Raw genomic sequence first — 20,049 nt, forward strand, 5'->3', positions numbered from 1 at the left:
TACTCAGTATTTTCCACTGAATACTTGCTATGGGCAGCACAGGCATAGTAACTGTCAATTAAGACTTTTTTTTTTTCCCCCAATTTTGACTAAAAAGAGAGGAGTTTAGTAATTTTTCTTTCTGCAGTATAGAAAGTAACCCAATTATTAAAACTGGTAGCATAAATATCTCATAACAATTTCTGTGCTTCTCTTGCTAAACTTATGAAACCAGAGTGAAGTACATGGATACATTTCCCAATGTTTTACCCATCTTTTTAAAGATTTCATCAGATATAAGCTTTAAGTTGCTTCTTTGACAAATTTTAGTTGTAAGAAATTAACTAAGACATTATTATGACTAATTATCAACATACACTATAGTTCAAGGATTTTTTTTCCAACTGACAGTTTACAGAGCTAATATTACCACACACTATGTATAAAGAGGTCAGTCATATTGATATAAATATGAGATACATAAATACTACAACCTCCAACCTAACCTTATTAATAGAAATGTAGTCAGAGCCCTGGTGCAGTAGCTCATGCCTGTAATCACAGCACTTGGGAGGCTGAGGCAGGAGGACCACTTGAAGCCAGGGGTTTGAGACTAGCCTGAGCAACATAGTGAAACCGCATTTCTACTAAAAATGCAAAGTTAGCTGGGTGTGGTGTTGTGTGCCTATAATTCCAGCTACTCAGGAGGCTGAGGGATGAGAATCACTTGAACCCAGGAAGAGGAGGTTATAGTCAGCTCAGACCACACCACTGAACTCCAGCCTGCCTGGGCGACAGAGCGAGACTGTTTCGAAATAAAATAAAATAAAATAAAATAAAATAAAATAAAATAAAATAAAATAAAATAAAGTAAAAAATCTAGTCAGTGCTGAAAGGAACTTTTGATATCTTCATTCCATCTTCAGTCTATGGTTGAGAGTTGATCTGTTCGACATCAGCAAGCTAGTTGATGGCTGGGTCTATGGTCTAGGACCTCTCTGTCACCTGATCCCTAAGCTAAGGCTCATTTTGAAAACACATTGAGTTTCAACTCTCCTTCTGTTTATCTTTCTCTCTCTGTGTCTCACACACACACACACACACACACACACACACAAATTTACCTTAATATAGTTATTGTAGAGCAATCTAAACAAGCATATTTTTATATAAATTTACATGTTGTACTGTGTACTTACTTATCAGCCTTTTCTTTTGGCAGGAGAGCACAAAAATAAAATACACTAAAAAACCAGCACAGGACCTCCTACATTATGGATTTTCAAAAAAATAAAATAAGTCTTTCTTTTATCCAATCAACTGAATTAGATTCTAGTAGGAGTGGAAATACACTAAAGTGTTCTCATAAATATGTCATAGAAATTCACTAAGCACAATATTAATTTAACTCTGAAACTAGAATGTGTGCCCGCACTGACTTTATTTCCTACAAATAGACAACGGTTCTCCAGGCTCACCTGCCTGTTTCTTTCCTTAACTATGTAACAGATGTATCAAGAGTTATTCTGTTTCTAGATTATGTATTTCCTTTCATATTGAAATGATGCATATATTTCTTTCCTGTGTACATATACCCACCAAACTTTTCTAGTAATAATGAAACTCTCAAAAACTTTCTAAAGTAATGTGATGCTATAGAAAATGCTAGTAAAAGCTAACCAACATACAATATATGCATGGAGTAGGAAGTTATAATTCCTTATACTTGTAAATGTGACCTGATTACATTCTGCCTTCTTAAATTTCAAAAATAACATACATAAGCTGGTCTATCAAAATGTTTTAAACACCTAATTATCCACAATATAGAATTTGTTTCAATTTAAAAATAAATAAATGTATCTGCCTCTAAGCAGTAAACAATGGTTAGTGATACTTAGATAATACAGTTAAGTTCACAGAAACACCCAAATCTTATATCTAGTAAGGATTTATTATAACAAATATTGAATAATTTATTATTTAAATGGTTAGAATAAAGATCAAGGGAAATATAAGCAACCTTCTTCTTTCTCTAACAATTTGAAATACATGGGGGTTTAAACCTTCTATATTTTTGTCAAAATAGTAATTAACCATAGATGACAGATGCTGCTCCCTAGTCAATGGAGGGTCTCAAATTTTACTCTGCATCTCATTGGGAAGGAAATATAAATTTTTAAAATAGAATTAACTTGGGGAAAGGCATCAGTGCTGCAACTCTTAGCACCAAATGTTTTTTCTTGGAGCACCAAATGCTCTAAGGAAAACATTCCAAGTATCAAAGTTTTCAGATAGATAAATATTTATGGATCAAATCCATAAAGAACAGACATTGTTATGAAATATATATAGATGCCTTCAAAACTTTCTTTCTAGGCAGAGTAGACACATAAGTTAGGAGTCATTTCCCACTTAATTGTTTTTGCAACCTTATGCAACACGAATGGTTTATGTGCAAGACTTATTCATTTTTACACAGAAAGTAGATCTTGACTGACATGATGTCCAGAAAATCAAACAGAAGCTATTTCTCTATATAAAATATAAAATGTCATTAAATTTATAGAAACGGCTTTATTTTAATCTTTTTCGGTTGAAAAGTATAGGGATTTTTGATCTGGTCTTTTGGTAAGAAAATAACACTCTTTAAAACAAATTGTTTTCAATTGCTAGTTAGTATAATTGGAGAAAAGTATAAAATAGATCTGGTTCATATCTTTAAGGGCAATGAAATTCCATCAGTCTTTGAACTTTATTAATGGTATTTTTTCAGTCTACATATAGACCATTGCCACTTCCTCTTCATTAAGAGCTCTTGATAGTAGCTGTATAATAATCTACAGAAAGTTATTTTTCCATTTAAAGGCAGAGGTTAATTTACATTGTTCATACAGCACCATGTAAGTATGCTACATAATTCTAGAGAAATTTAAAGTAGTTACCAAAGAAAGATAGCTTTAGCTTCTGTAGTATTCTCAATGATATTAAAATAGCAATTGGTGAGCACTCATCAGAAATGAAGTGCCCATTTAAGGAAGCTGCATTAAGTCTTGTTCCAGATGCAAATGCAGAACAAAGGGATATAATAACTCATTGCAGAAAGGGTTGGGTGTACTATATCAGGCTTCCAAGTTATACTTGCATATGCAGCTACTGCCAATAGTATCATCTGTGAACATGAGGGACATTTTGGAACTGAATAGAATTCCAACCCTGAAACTAAGCAGAACAACTGCATATTCAACCCAAGAAGGCATTAGCTTTATGTAGGCTTAAAGAAATGGTAGCACAGGCATAGGTAAAATTTTTATTTATGAATGTGTGAACACATGACTTTGGATCCAGCCAGCCAGTGACATAAATAAACTTGAGCAAAAGTTTCAAGCTAGAGGATATATATGTATAGAAAATTATATATTTGTGTGTGTGTGTAAGGCCTCTTGGAACAGTGCCACAAACCTGGACACCAACCAACAGAATACTCCAATCCTTTGAAATTTCCATTAAGAGCACAATGGGGGTAATTATACCAGGATGCTCCAATCGCTCTTTCCATCTTGTGCACTCGCATGCCCGCCAAACATGAAATGTTCGCCTTCTCCCTTCCAATGTGATGGTTGTTGAACTTATTTTTAGTGTCATTTGATAAGCCTTTGTGCTCGCAGAGAGACATCCCACTGACCCAGCCACTGGTCATTGTCTATACCAGTTCACATCAAAGCAGGCGCACTTTGTCAGGTTTCCAGTCGAATATCCATTTCGCATCTGAAGTACAGTATCGAAAGTGACTAGATCATTTGAGCTTTTTTCTTCAGCTGCTGCTTTCCTCCCCCACAGTGTTTCTGCTCACGCTAACATAATTTGGCATCGTCGACGTGACACAATGGTGGTTTTTCTAAAAAATTATAATACATACATCGTCAATGTTTTGTGATGGCGATCCTCCTGAAGATTTAATTTGTAAATTGAAGAAAGGAGGTCTTTTTCCTCTACTGAATCATAACCAAGGTAGAGTGCCCCTCAAAATCCAAGTAATGCGCATACAGTAATAGGTCATTCAATGTCAAAAGGCATAAAAAAGATGAGCAAAATCTTCACAGGCTGCTGCTTGCTGTTGCTTTTAATTATATTAATTAAACTTTGAAATTTTCATGCAAAGAGAGTTGCTGGCTTGTGACGCTGAAGAGCCCTTGGAGACTTGACGAAAGAAAAAACCCTGAGCGGAAGCTTTGTGGTGACTGCTTCCTTTAAATTAAAAGCAAAACGAACTTCTAGGTATGTTTATAGCTATTCATGCTTTATGCACTACTAAATCCTAAACATAGGAAAAAGAGGAATCTACCAGTTATAGGGACAAGTTTGCAAAGCACAAGGCCCTTGCACTCCACTCAAGATCTCTGGCTAGAGGCTGTCTTTCTGTGGAATAACGCTCTATTAATTTTCTTGTCCCGAGTGCATAATGAAAGAAAGGTGTCTTCGAAAACTAAAGGGCAAAATCTTGCTTGCTACCAATACCTTGAGGCATCTTGTCTACATTTTGTCATGCGTGTGCACTTTTCAGTGTTAGAATGACAAGATTTTCCAGTCAGAAACTTCCCGTAAGGCACACTGTGATAGGGGACTTGGAAGGATTCTGTGATCTGACATAGCTATAAGGCAATGGACTTCTTTATTTACTTAGCCTGGTGGGAAATTGTATACTCTGCCTATGGATAAAGATCTTGCCACATAAAAACACAAGTGCCATGTTTCCATGTAAAAAAACTCCTATCTTCCATCATGGCCAGTTGTTTTGGTATCATCTTCATGTTGTTGCTGTTGTTGCTTTTTCCTCTTCTACACATTCAAACAAACTTTCTTGTACAAACCATAGTCTGCAGGTCAGTGTTCCTCTTTATTTTCAATGTCATAAATCATGAGTTACCACTGAGTTTCATCACCTCCCATGTAGATGGCAGAACAAATGTTTGGAAATGTTTGGTGCAAGCAAAGCAGAAGGCAGAGAAAACATTTCCTGACTGAGAGGAATTAAGCTGCTCTTCCAAAAGCTTCTGAAATGCACTTGATTTTTTCCATTTGGTTGAAAATCAGCTATGTGAAAATGTGCCATCTTCGTACCGTCTTGGTCTTCCTGCTTCCGTTTTACTGAGATGGAACTCGGGAGAAGTTTATGCACCGGCCCTGAGGAAAGAAATAAGTCCATATTGAAATATTGAAGCCATTATTAAAAAAGCATGAGAACATCTAGTTTTCCTACCATGATATAATAAACGATTACCCAAGGAAAGTAATGTTAACATGAGACATGAAGTCATAATTTTTTTTTTCTTGGTTTAAAGCATGATGGTTCATTCAGATCTTTTCCACAGTAAGTTCACCTATGAGATGGTATGGTATAATTAATATGGAAAAACAATTATGGAAATACGATTTTGTTACTATTATCTAAAATACAGCATTACTATCAAGGCCATAAAAATATCAAAGACACAACCCGATATACTTCTTTATGTAATGAATTAAAATGAAAATATTCTCTTATGCAAGCTGGTGCTCCTAAAATGCATATATGAAGATCACATTTAGTAAGCAGTAAGAGACTGAGGATGAGGAATCCCAAAAAAGGGATTGTCATCTCTTTGTAATTCCATTTCATGAAGGGTTTTTGCAAAATCATGTCTATTGTTACTGACCATTTCTCACCACTGCACACCACCATCATGTGTTCATTTCAAATGGTGACTATTTGCACTTACACATTTCCAAAGAGAATTTGCCATTCTAATTTCTTAACACTTCTATGAAAGTTGTGTGGACACACTGTTCCATGTGTATTGCAAATAATCCAGGAAATATTTGAAAACAAAGTTCCCAATGAGTGATAAAAGATACTTTCCTTTTATCTCTTTGGTATGATACTACTGATCCACTGTACCAACTAAATCATTCCCAGATTCCTCAACCAGCCAAAAGCTAGCATAGTGCTTTCTACATTAGGGTCAGGATTATCACCCTATTGAGATTTCTGTATTTCTTACAATAGCTGCTCTCAAAGCGTTTTAGATTTTAGACTGTCTCTTTATTTCCCTCTAAATGTAAGTTTGTTTTTAATATCCAAAACATGCTAAAATCCAAAGGAACAAAACATTGTTGAAAAAGAATGGTTGGAATGTAAAAGCAGAATTTTTGTCCATTTTACTCTCAAAAATGACTGCTTAATAAATTTGAAAATTTCAGAAATTAATGAAGAAACAGAAAAGCACAAAAACAAAACAGAACTAGGAATTTCCATTCGTTTTTTTCTAAAAGACAAACATTCATCACATTATCTGTCTTTTAAATACTTTTGGAGGCAACATTATTACTACAATTGCCAATTTTTATTACTTACTCTGCGTTAATGTCTACAAATCACATCAGTGCAAAAGGAAGTAGGAAAAAAGCAGATAGAGGATCAGATTAAAATGAGGTAAAAATTCCTTACTGATGCAGGTCATAGGTCATGTACTCAGACTGTATTTTTGTGTTACCTAGAACTTTCAAACAACATTTTTAGAGTGCATATTAAGTGAAGAGGTGCTGTTCTCTAGATTAGCTAAGGGAGCTATGTATGTTGCCAAAACACAATAAAACAATAAAAGTGTTATTTTCACACACATCAGGTTTCACGGTTAGAAATACTTTTTCAAGAGGAACAGGTAGGAAAATGACATCATACATAAATAATTGAGCCAAAAAAAAAAAAAAGCAGTGCTTCTAAAACACGGTAGTATATATATTCAATGAGAAATAGATTTGAACTATGCAATTCAACAGTGATGAACATTTAAAATATTATCTTCTGGCAATTTTCCAGAATTGAACAAATATATGAGGAATGATATTATGACAGCAAAGATAAAAATTAATGACATATTTGTCTTGTGTATTTGTAGATCAAAAAGTAATAGTTTTCTCTCTTCTGTACAATTTTGAAAATAATTGATTATCAATCTCTATTTTCACTTGTGTTTTATCACTTATTAAATTGATATAGATACAAGGATTCTTCTGTGACCACTTCTTTTCTATATGCCATATTAACTTTAGTGTGTAATGACTAGTAATGGTTAGTAGATTATTAATTTACTTGAAGCAATTGGATAGTTTAACAAGTGAGATTCACAATCTACTCAAATTCTCAAATTCACTTTAATACCTAAATTGTTCCAGAACTAAATTATTTATTTCATTTGATGTGGTTTAATTAAAGATATGGAAACTTGAAGGAAGAAAACTCTGTTGATTTTGACTCTGAGGTCCTTATTACAAATCTTCCAAAGCTTGGTATTAAGTATCAATTATCAGCTGCCAAATGTCTCTAGATTTAAGCACCAAAAACATAAAGAAAAACCTATTAAATTCAATATACACCTATATGTTTTAACACACACCCGTTAACAAAAACAAGCAAATGCTCTTCCCCCCTTCTGATCATGGACTCAGTGCTTTTTACTTTTATCAACAGTTGATAATGTCTGGGTGTGATTTTATTTTTCAAAAATTTAAAAGGAGATGACTTCGGGAAATCTGTTCAAGAGTCACTGTTAAGCATTTCCCAGTTTTCCCAGTTATGGGGCTCCTTATCCCAAAGATCCCACTGCATCTCCACTGTAGCTGTACTACATCATGCCATAATAGTGTGCTCAAATATCTAAAAGGAAAGATAACAGTGGTTAAATCTCAGCAATCTAAAGATGGAGTATATCTTCCAGCCTCTGCCACTTCTTAACTGTGTGACCATGGGTGACTTATTTAACTACTGTGTACCTCAGTTCCTTTATCAGTAAAATGAAGATTAAAAAATGGGCCTATTCTTAAGGCTGTTGTAAAGACTAAATTTGTTAAGCTGTATGAAGCACTGAAAATAGTGCCTGACATACAGCAAACTCTCAGTAAAAACCCACATTGTCGGCTGGGTGTGGTGGCTCACGCCTGTAATCCCAACACTTTGGGAGGCCAAGGTGGGCGGATCACAAGGTCAAGAGATCGAGACCATCCTGGCCAACATGGTGAAACCCCATCTCTACTAAAAAACAAAAATTAGCTGGGTGTGGTAGTGCCCGCCTGTAGTCCCAGCTACTCCAGAGGCTGAGGCAGGAGAATCGCTTGAACTCGGGAGGCGGAGGTTGCAGTGAACCGAGATCGCACCACTGCACTCCAGCCTAGTGATGGAGTAAGACTCTGTCTCAAAAAAAAAAAAAAAAAAGAAAAAAGAAAAAAAGAAAAACAAACAAAAAACATATTGTTATTATCCATATTCCCTCTATGATGTCATTGCATAGGTCTAATATAGAGCAGACTCAATAATTTCGTACTTAGAAACAAGTGAATGGATGGATGAAGAATGAATGAGTTCACGATCACATAGACCTCCACTGGTGGTGGAGCCAGATCTCAAAAATGAGAAGATAGAGTAAGTATGAATCTGAGGGAGAGAAAGAGGATTACCAAGGAGAAAAATAGTGGAAAAGGAGAGAAGAAAATATGGAGAAAATACATGAGAGTAGCACAAAAGAGGAAAAGGTAAGAAAGAAGAATCAAGAAAAATGGAAACTTTTGGCTAGAGGGAAATATTTTATTCATTATTCCATCAGGAATCTTACTTCCAGGCAATTATTTCATATTGGCTGCTGCCATCTGCTACTGGAAAATTCTAAAAACAAGGCAACGCATCCCAGTTGTAAGTGACCATGATTAGATAGCATTGTCCTTCAACTATCCCCAATACTAGCTTACAAAGCACACATTAGTGATAATGCTAATTATGTTTAAGGTCATGGATGTTGGGCTGCCATTTATACTACAGCAAGAAGTCAATGCCAGAACACTGCAGAGCAATTTTTATTTGCAGGAAATGGAATATGACAAGGCTTACAAGTCTGTCATATCCTCATGCTTATAATGTCTACACAATAAAGGTATGTTATCAAGGTAGCAAACAAAGCCATATAAAATAGCTTGAACATGCAACTCATCAAAGAGCCGTACAGAATGGAAAGTCCCTAATGTTTCTTTTTTCTGAGACTATTTCACTTTTATAACAACTAATACAAGTGCTAAAAATAACAAGTTAACTAAATGGTGTAATAAGAAACTATTAAATTTAAGCTAAATATATAGAAGAATACATATAGACCTATATTTATTATTATTTTAATACTTTATTCTCTATATAGAGGCTAATACTAGTATCAGGTGACAGGATTACATACCCTCTAAAATAAACCATCCTAACGTTTTAATATGCCAAAATAGAGGAACATAAGATTTCCATGAGCAAGAGTTAAAGTGAATGAATGTATAATATTATGCCTGTATTTCTTTTTTTATTTTTTTGAGACGGAGTCTCGCTCTGTCGCCCAGGCTGGAGTGCAGTGGCCAGATCTCAGCTCACTGCAAGCTCCGCCCCCCGGGTTTAGCCATTCTCCTGCCTCAGCCTCCCGAGTAGCTGGGACTACAGACGCCCGCCACCTAGCCCGCTAGTTTTTTGTATTTTTTAGTACAGACGGGGTTTCACCGTATTAGCCAGGATGGTCTCGATCTCCTGACCTCGTGATCCGCCCGTCTCGGCCTCCTAAAGTGCTGGGATTACAGGCTTGAGCCACGCGCCCCGCCTATGCCTGTATTTCACAAAGTAATTCGATAAACTGGAACTCAGGTGGCATAAGTGTTTAGAGAATAATATAACATGCAATATATGTTATTATTATGAAGAAAATATTAATTTTCTCTATTTTCTGAAGATTTAATTAAATATTCTTTCTAAACAATTTTCTTGATTTAAAATCATGCCCTAATCATGCATGTAAATCATGAGTAAAATCTAAATATACTATTATTGTAATGCTTTAGGTAGCACCCACACTACTTACTCAATTAGGGAATCAATACAACCAACTTGAATTTGATATCATGCCTTATAAATCACTGAATCATAAACTTTAACAATAACAACATTTAGTCAAAATAAAATTGAATTAAATTAGTATTTGCATTAGTTTAAAATGAACTATAAATATATTACCTTATTTTGGTTTGGGAATATAATACTCTGGATTCAATAAAATCATTGTTAAATTTATTAATTTTGCATGACATAAAAATTTAGAAGTAGAACTTATTAAATATTTATAAAAATTAAGGTTCGGCAGAATAAAGATAATTTTATCACTGACTTTATGCTATAGTGAAATACATTTAAAATACATTAATTTAGGAATCATAGTTATTCAGATATGTTGTAGTTGACCTTTATATATTACAGAATTAGGCAAATTAATCTAAATAAGATTACTCTGGGTATGTTTACCAACTTAAAATTTGTATAGCCTATAAGAAGTGCATTTATATATTAATAATTGAATCATTAAATTATGATCTTTTTATGGCAACATTTTATTTGCCTAATATAAATTATGACTTTAAAGAAACAAAACTGCCTCCCTTCTAAAGAATACTGTTTTATGCAAACTTATATTGAAAACATTACATAATTAGTGAGTTACTGTGGCGAGAAAAGAACTCTTGTGCATTGCTAGTGGAAATTAAAATTGTCAAAAACTATATGATAAGCATAGTATAGAAAAAATGGTCTTTAAAAACTTACATTCTTTGACTCAGTAATTTCACTTTAGGAATCTAACCTAATAAAATAGGTAGACTGAGATTTCAAATATTTACTATAGGATTTTTATATAGTCAAAAATATACTCAATTTGTATTTATTTCTGCCCAACAATCAGGGACTAGTTGAATGAATTCAGATTCATCTATTTTACTCTATTATGTAGCCATTAAAATAAGGAAACTTTCTAAAGATGAAAAAAATGGTAACTAAAAATATGATATGATTGTAATTATGCAGAGACTTTAATAGACAATACACCAGCATGCTACAGGTAATGGGACAGCATATGGCTTCTTGCATTCTATGTTTTATCTTTTCTGCATATTCAAATATTTGCTAACTTAAAACGTAACATTAGTTTTCAAAGAGTGAATTCATTCAGCAAACATGCAATCATTTTTCAACATCTATATTTATGTCTTTAAAAGTCAGCCCAAGAATTTACTAACTACTCACTCTTTGGAATCACCACCAACTTCCAGCTATGCCAAAGCTTTTCAGCACTGTATGTGCCCATAAGTTAATTCTTTTACTCATCTTTGAGTTGTATTTTACAATTACTATCCTGGTGTACCCACTGTAATGCAGTTCGACTTCAGAGCACATTTATATGGTAGAAGATTTATTAATAAATCTTATAATCTACCGTCAGCATTTTCTTCTTATACAAAATTATAAGAGTTTCAATAAAATGCCTGTTAAAGCATTTGGCAAGGTCACAACTGGCTATCTAATTGTTAAAAATGTTTTTGTGTATATGTGTATAAGTGCATGTCAGCACACAGGTACAACCTACCTTATGCCCTGTGCATGCTGGAGTTCATTACATTGAAATAAATATAAGAGAGGCTCTTTAATTTTCACACCACATCAAACTTTTAACCACATACCCAATATCTAGGGCATATAATTTCTCTATGCAATTAATATTATAGAATATTTATACCTCAGGTATTTATCTGTAATAATGTTAGAATCCTTTCTCTCCCTATCAGTTGGCAAAACTACTCTCAGTTGACTCTAAGTGGAATGCTAGCCATTTATTTCTCTAGGTCAATAGTTTTTTCATTGTGTAATCCATGAAGTCCTGTGGCTTTTCTGCAAGGTGCCTCAGAGGTCACTGTGGCTGGGGCAGTGCATGAGAAGGGAACAAGCAGGCACAATTGCAAGCCTCTCAAATCTAATGCTCCACTCTCATCTATCTTTTAAAATTGCAATTCAGTATAAGATTTTGTCTGTGCTAAAAATGTAGTTTGATAACTAATAGTCCAGATATTTTCACACCTGTGTCAAGTCAGATCACTAGTAAACTATCTGTATATATAGACTTGATTTCTTTTCTTTAGATCTTCTCATAGATCTACATAAACAATACAGCATTCTCTCTCTTTGGTTATATGAAGAGCCCTATGAATTCTGGTCATATGAAGAGAATTATTATTTTGGAAAATTGCTATTAAGGATACTGATATTAAGGGAATAATTCTCCTTGGTGTTTAGAGCCAGGAAGAAGTTTGTCAATTCTGGTAAGCTCATACGTTTCCCTTTTAATATATAATGGCAACTATACAACTTAACCTCTTTCTCTTTATGTCTTGGCTTTTAGGAAGCTCAGATTTATAAGATGTCCTAAAAGCAATTGCTAGCCTTAGTGTACATTTTCTGTTATAACTATATCTTGACTTTGGCTTATTATTATTTCCCTATTTTTATTCTTCTGAGGTTTGACTGTATTTTTTTTTCTCAATACTTCTTTAGAAGTAGACTAGGTACAAGCAAATGCCAACTAATAAAGGTTTCTTTCTTGATTCTTAACCTTCTCAGTCCTGGAGAATATCTGAACCCCTCTTAACCTCTACAATCCTCCAATAAAGAACTGCCTAAACCTGTACCTTATGCAAAAAGACCATATGCTTTCTATGTTGCTTTTTCTTATTCTCTTAGAGTTTAATGAGGTACTCTGTGGATAGATGATGCCAAATTATCACTAATTTGAACTTAACCTGAACTAAGTTGAAAAATTAATATGAACTTGAAGTTTATACAAGCAAGCATGGTGAAACCGTACTATTCTTCACATAATCCCAAGGTTCTTCTATGATAATACATCTGTCTGAAGACTGAAAACTTCATTTTCTTTGCCTGCTAGGCCAAAGTAAGCACAATATAATTCTTTACAAATTGGAATGTATTAACAGTTTCAATTCATCACAAAGACTACAGTTCTGTGTGGAAGCTTTATTCTATTACAAATTTTTCTTCTGTATAAGAAGAAACAGAATATACCAAGGATATGACACAAACAAAAGTCTGATCATAATAAAGGCTAAACTCACAATCAGAACCTTTAACTTCACTCAAATAATTTTCAGGCAATGATTAGTATATCTTAGAGTGAGAAGCTTATTGACATTTTCCCAGAAGTCATTGCTGGCAAAACCTTCTCATGAGCCTCATAGTAAGAAAGAAAGGAAAGGAGATGCCCTGAAGAAAAATGTCTGATATTGCATTACTACTCTGCAGTTAAATAAACCAAGAGGTGAAAATATGACAAAAGTAGGAACTGACATATTTGCTGTTGCCTAGGTATAGAGACCCCAACTCCACCGCAATATTTAAAACTGACTTCACTGTCTCATTTTCACCATAGCTGGTAATAGCAGCATTAACCAGAGCAAGTGCCATGTCTCCCATCTCTTGAGCATTAAAATTCCACTGGCATTAACGCTTGTGAGCTCCTTTACTAGCTATCTGCACAGGATGTATTTCACTGCTATAACTGTTATAGTATTATGCTCACCTCATAAATATCCATTGACAAGCTGAAGCAAACAACTGCACTTTAGTTTAGACTTTTCAAACACAGATAGTTGATTTATTTATACATCACTTCTAAAAAAAGCTTACTAAACCTTCATGTTCCGTACGACAGTAAGAGTGTTTCAAATTTAAAATTGTATACAAAGCACCCATACACATAGACACAGAGACAAATCAAGAGGTCCAGGAAATCGCTGATATAAGGAGAGACTTGAGAACACAATAGGCATTTTAAGCAGAGATTTTCTGTAGCAAATGGAGATACAGGACTGAAGAAAAGGCATATAGTATCACATCTTTCTCTCTGTCTCTGTCTCTGTCTCTCTCTCTCTCTCTCTCTCTCTATATATATATATATATATAAAGAATCTGTGCTATCCTTTGCTCTAAATAAAACTGCAAAATTTTTAGCTGAAATATAAATTCCACATACTCTTTTCTAATGGAAGCTCAACCTATAAATGTCCAATTTTACAGTAAAGACCACGCACCATATGGATATTCAGTAGATGTCATGAAGAGAAGTTCTGAGTTTGGCTGAAAAATTTACCTTTAAATGTTTTTTGTTCAGTCTCTTTAATCTGTCATGGCACCTGCAAAATTTTAGTGACTCTATACATATGGTCAATATTTATTTTGCAAATATCTATGTTTTTAAATATTTGTTGAAATTCAGGCATACAGTTGGCAGTTAATGATACACCTAAACCACACCTCATAAGATGAAATAGATGCTTCCAAATTATTAATTGCAAGTAAGATACATATCTAGATGTAGATATAGATATCTATAAAAATCTTTGTTGGAAATACATTCTTTTCTTTTTTTTTTTTTTTTTGTGATGGAGTCTCCTCTGTCGCCCAGGCTGGAGTGCAGTGGAGCGATCTCAGCTCACTGCAAGCTCTCCCTCCAGGGTTCACGCCATTCTTTTGCCTCAGCCTGCCCAGTAGCTGGGACTACAGGCGCCCGCCACCACACCCGGCTAATTTTTTGTATTTTTAGTAGAGACAGGGTTTCACCATTGTCTCGATCTCCTGACCTTGTGATCCACCCGCCTTGGCCTCCCAAAGTGCTGGGATTACAGATGTGAGCCACCACGCCCGGCCAGAAATACCTTCTTTTGTGCTTCCTAATAAGTCAAAATGGGAGGTAGATGCCCCAAAAGTATTAATAAAGAGATATAGACATAATCAGGACAGAATTCTGTATACCTTTTTAGTTGCTTAACATTTATTTTGTGAGGCACATAATAGATCATGCAGAAATTATTTTCTGCTTTCTAATCTCAATTAGAATACAGATCATTTCATAGATCTTAAATCAATAGTAAAAAAATTATTCATAATATAATCTTAAAGCAATAAAAAACAGAAAGCAATATATGCATATTGTAGCATTACTGGTGTTAACAAAAGATTGAAAATGATCCAAATGTCCATCAGTAAGAGACAAGTTGAATAAACTAAGATATAGATAGAAAATGGAATGCTATAAATAATATATATCTGTTAGAAAGAATGAGGAAAATTTCTATATACCATCATGGAGTGATGGACAGGATTTCTGAAGCGGGTTAAAATGAAGGAGCATATAGTATATGCACTATAGCATCTTTTATATGACAAAAAAGAAAAATACACTGGCATTAATATATGCTTAATTTTTAAAGAGAAAGAAAAAATAATTCATTTGAAAATAAAATTGGTTAGCAACAGGTGGGAGGTACAGAGTAGACTGAATAAGAATGTAAATGAGATAAATTTCAATATATCTTGTTATATGCTATTAAATACAAACATGTAAATGTTTGACTTTTGAAAAACAGTTAAACAATAAAAAGAAATTCCAACAAATTAAAATAACCTTCACTAAGTGCAAGGCAGAGGCCTGCCAAAAGCACAGAATATGGCAGGAAAGCTGGTGTGGAGAGGTCCTATCACAGTATCTGAGACTTTCCTTGAGAGCAAAAAAGTAGTCAACTGAAGGCTGGGAGAAAGACAAGAAGGTAGAGAAATATTTCCTTCTCCAAAGGCACATGGAGCCTTCCCCAAGGAAATAGAAGCAGCCCACTGAAGGTCTGGAACATGGCAAGAGGAAAGAAAAAATATATAGCCCCGAGGGACCCAGAGTCTTCCCCAACCACAAGGTAGCAGCCTGCTGAAACCTGGAAGCAAAACTGAGAAATATCCCACTGAAACTGATGGGGCCCTCTCAGATTGCAAGTCGCTGGCCAGTCCAAGTCTGCAGGCAGAAAAATCAGTTTGAAAATGGGTCTTCCAAGCTACAGAAAGTTTGGCCAGGTAAGGGAATTGTGGCAGTTAGAGAGAAAAGAGACCTCCGCTGCAACTTTAGAAGCTTGTAGATGAACTATAATGGAGAGAGAGAGAGAGAGAGAGAGAGAGAGAGAGAGAGAGAGAGAATGAGATCACTCTCTACTGAAGGGAAATCCTTAATCCTATCCTCAAATTCATGAAAGCTACTAGTGAACTAAAAATAAGTAAGAGTAAAACTTAACTACAGATTAGCAACATGACAAAGGAGGTGGTATGTACTTTTCTAAGGGTAAATGTTACCGAGATGGGTCTCTTTTTTAATTCCCAATATCTTGCATAAAATTACAAATTGCGGTACACACAAAGAAGCATAAAAGTATGACCCATAATCAATGAAAACACAGATAATATAGGCAAATCTACAGATGGTTTAGATGTTGCAGTTAATAGACATGGACTTGAAATAGCTATGATAAAAATATTAAAACATCTGACAAAAAAGGTAGATAACATGCATAAAGATATTGGGAACATCAGAAGAAATGGAAACTATAAATAAGAAACTGTAATAATAGGATACCAAAACTAAAGAGAAAATACACTATATCAGAAATACAGAATGTATTTGGTGTTAAAGTAGAATGGACACAGCAGAAGAAACACTCACTGAATTTGAAGGTAGGAGAATAGATAATGTTCAAATTAAAAAATAAAGAAAAAAATAACTAAGGAGAATCTGAGCCCTATGGGACAATATCCAATGGTTTGTCATATAAGTAATGTGTCCCATAAGGAGAGGACAAAAAATGGGGCTAAAAATCAACTTAAAAAATAAATGCTCAGAACCTCCTAGAATTGATGGAAGACAAACTTACAGATCCAAGAAACTCAGTTAACCCTGAGAAGGATAAATACATAGAAACGCAGGGAATATAGAGTTAAACTTCTGAAAACCAAGAATATCATGAAAGCATAACTTTTTCCCCTTCCCCTTCCCCACAATAAGATATAGAGAATGGTGATAAGCATGACATTTGACTTTTTATTAAAAACAATGGAGGGCAAGAGGCTATGGAACTCTCTAAAATAGTAAATGGGGAAAAATGTCAATTAAGATGTCTACATTCAGAGATAATACCCTTTAAAAATGTGGGCAAAATAAAGATATTCTCAGACAAACAAAATCTGAGACCATTTATCCACAATAGCTTTTAACAAGTGCAAAAAGTTCTTGAGACTGAAGAAAAAAGACATTATGGGGATGGAAGCTCAGGTTTGCAGGAAGAAATAGAGAAACAGAACAGTAAATATGTGACTAAATACACAAGTAACATAAATAAAGAAAATAAATTTTTATGACACTATTACTTAAAGGAAGAAATAATAACATAATGAATTCATAACATATGTATCAGTAGAATACATGACAAGAGCATAAGGAACAGAAAGAAAAAAATGGAAATTATATCACTGCAATGTTTGCATATTGTTCTTTAACTACTTTAATATTATTTGATGTTATACTGAAAATTAAAGCATATTGTTATTTCCAGAGCAATCAATGAAAAACAAGACAGAGAAATGGCTATAAAGATAACAGGAGATAGAACATAGAAGAAAAACAATTAATGTTAATCTAAAAGATGAAAAGGAGGAACAGAAGAAAAAAGAATGGATATGGCAAATAGAAATCAAATACAATAAACTTAAGAACTGGAACAAATAAACTGGACACAAGACCACATACAGAAAATAAATATTTCAAGTGACTTAATGCAGTATTTTACCTGTATAGCAACATTAGAATATGAACTAAGGATAAATAGAGAAGCAAATAAATGTTTCACTTAATTCACCAGTCTCAATTTTACTGATATTTATTATGAATTCATAGTTATATGGTGTGATGGTTAATATTGAGTGTCAACTTAATTGGATTGAAGGATGCAAAGTATTATTCCTGGGTGTGTCTTCAAAGGTGTTGCCAAAGGAGATTAACATTTGAGTCAGTGGACTTGGAAAGGCAGACCTACCCTCAATCTGGGTTGGCACCATCTAATCAGCTGCCAGCGTGGTCAGAGTAAAAGCAGGCAGAAGGACATGGAAAAACTAGACTGGCTTAGTCTTCTGGCCTACATCTTTCTCCCATGCTGGATGCTTCCTGCCCTTGAACATCAGACTCCAAGTTCTTCAGCTTTTGGACTCTTGAACCTTTGACCACAAACTAAAGGCTGCACTGTCAGCTTCTCCACTTTTGAGGTTTTGGGACTTGGGCTGGCTTCTTTGCTCCTCAGTTTGCAGATGGCCTACTGTGGAACCTTACCTTGTGCTCATGTGAGTCAATACTCCTTAATAAACTCCCTTTTATATATACATCTATCCTATTAGTTCTGTCCCTCTAGAGAATCCTAATACATATAATATATATAAATGATAGGGCAGATAAGTAATTACATTAATATTGTTAAGACTAAGATTTTTCATGTTGGAGAAAACAGATGCAAGTATAAATTCAAAAACATTCAGTAAAATCCTTTAATGCTAAGCTGCAATTGTAAATACACTATTAACTCACCATTTTTTTCCCAAAACTACTGTATTTCCTAGTTCTGCCTGCTGAAAAGGCCTAAAAGCAATGAGAGTAAAAATGAGCACCCCTAGTACTCAAAATGTTTTCTCTAAACACCATTATCTACTAAAAACAAATCTAGGACTCCTTGGAGTTGAATCATTGATTCCAGTTTTGGAAGAGAAAATGTAAAAGATGCGTCTGGGACATATTATGCCAAAATGAAAGAAATTAATCAAAGACTAATGGCTTCATGTCAAAAATATATAGCAATCAATATGATGGATCAGGCTTTTACTACCTGCCTCCTCTGATCAATCTTGGTATCATTAAACATGTAACATCTTATGTGATGCAATATAAAGTACATAGCACCACCTATGAATAATCTATGCCAAAATTAAAAGGCAAATCTGAATCAAAGGGTACAGAATATCAGTGTATACATGTGTTGGGGATGAGTGCTGGAGAAGTTGCAATTTTATAAAAAGTATATAGGTGGTAGAGAAACCATCAAGTGCAAAGGCTGTGGGGAAAAATGTCTTTGTCATATCTGTGGAAAAGGCAAACAGATAACGTGGCAGGAACACAGAGAGCAATGGAGAAAGTAGAAGATGAGGTCAAACAGAGGGCAGAAATCTTACTATACAAAGTCAGGTAGCAGTCACTTATAAATCTTCTTTATCTAAAGCACATTACTAATTATACAAAATTAACATCTAGATCCATTCTCATCTCTTTTACTGCAGATGGAGGTAAGATAAGTGACTTACGTTTCAAATTCTTAAGATTCACATGCACAAAGCACAAAACAAGCAAAAAACACCCATCAGACAATATCAGACTAAAGAATCCAAACTACAATCTTTATGTCAAATAATGGCTAATTGCAAACAAAATCTGTATTTGAATCACGCATTTAGAAAAAAATCCAAATGAAAGGCATATTACATCACTATCAGGTCAGAAATAGAATAAATTAGTTTGCTTAGAGTGGAAGAATGTTAGTATGAAAATAGTAATTTTTTGCTAGAGTATTTCTAGACTCAAAATTTTAAACCTCACTTGTTAATACCACACAGCAAAAAGTTTACGTGCAACTCATGTATTTCTTCTTAGAAAATTAGGCATTAAGATAATCCACTTGCATTACCAAGTTGCTCTTGGCACATTTAAAGAGAAATTCTGAATGTTTATATATCAACACTGAAAAACATTTATTGAGATTTTCCTAATGTATATGGCTCTAGTGATGCAATGATTTATTCCTACCTTACTTAGGTTTCTAAGAATTAAATCCTCACTTCCTGGGCTCTAAAACAATGTATATTGTCCTAGTAAAAATTTTGATAACTAAAAGCTTCTACTGGATTCGTATAGATTTTCATTAGCTGTCTCTACTTAAAAATGTCCATAGCTCTTTGGGTCATTTTGCCAAACAGCTAAATTCCTATACAATTTGAGACTGATTTAGCACAAATATTTAAAAACTTCACTTTAAGTTTCTGAACTGATACTTTATGGAAAAGACTTTGTAGAAATGTATAGTTTTTAAAGCTTTATTTTGAAGGGCAATTATGGATTACTTTCTGAAAGCTTACAAATAAAAATTTTTATTAAAAATCTGCCTAAATCTTTAACTGAAAACCTATTTACTGTGATGCTGTGTTTTGTTGTTTTTTTTTTTTCACCACAGCAAGTGTTTAGTGAACACATTCCACATATTTATTTCTAA

General features: G+C 34.1%; 1 protein-coding gene across 2 annotated transcripts in view; it reads right to left on the reverse strand.

Annotated features, from left to right (window-relative positions):
* Window positions 1–3,275: 3,275 nt before the first annotated feature.
* Window positions 3,276–20,049, reverse strand: part of ANTXR2 (ANTXR cell adhesion molecule 2) — a 154,285-nt gene continuing 137,511 nt past the window's right edge. For both annotated transcript variants that reach the window (XM_021938473.2, XM_021938471.2), the window contains exon 17: window positions 3,276–5,163. In XM_021938473.2, the coding sequence (XP_021794165.1) occupies window positions 5,125–5,163 (39 nt within the window). In that variant the 3' untranslated portion in view covers window positions 3,276–5,124. The remainder of the gene's footprint in view (window positions 5,164–20,049) is intronic.

Source organism: Papio anubis, chromosome 3, assembly GCF_008728515.1.
Source record: "Papio anubis isolate 15944 chromosome 3, Panubis1.0, whole genome shotgun sequence".
NCBI classification, from domain to species: Eukaryota; Metazoa; Chordata; class Mammalia; order Primates; family Cercopithecidae; genus Papio; species Papio anubis.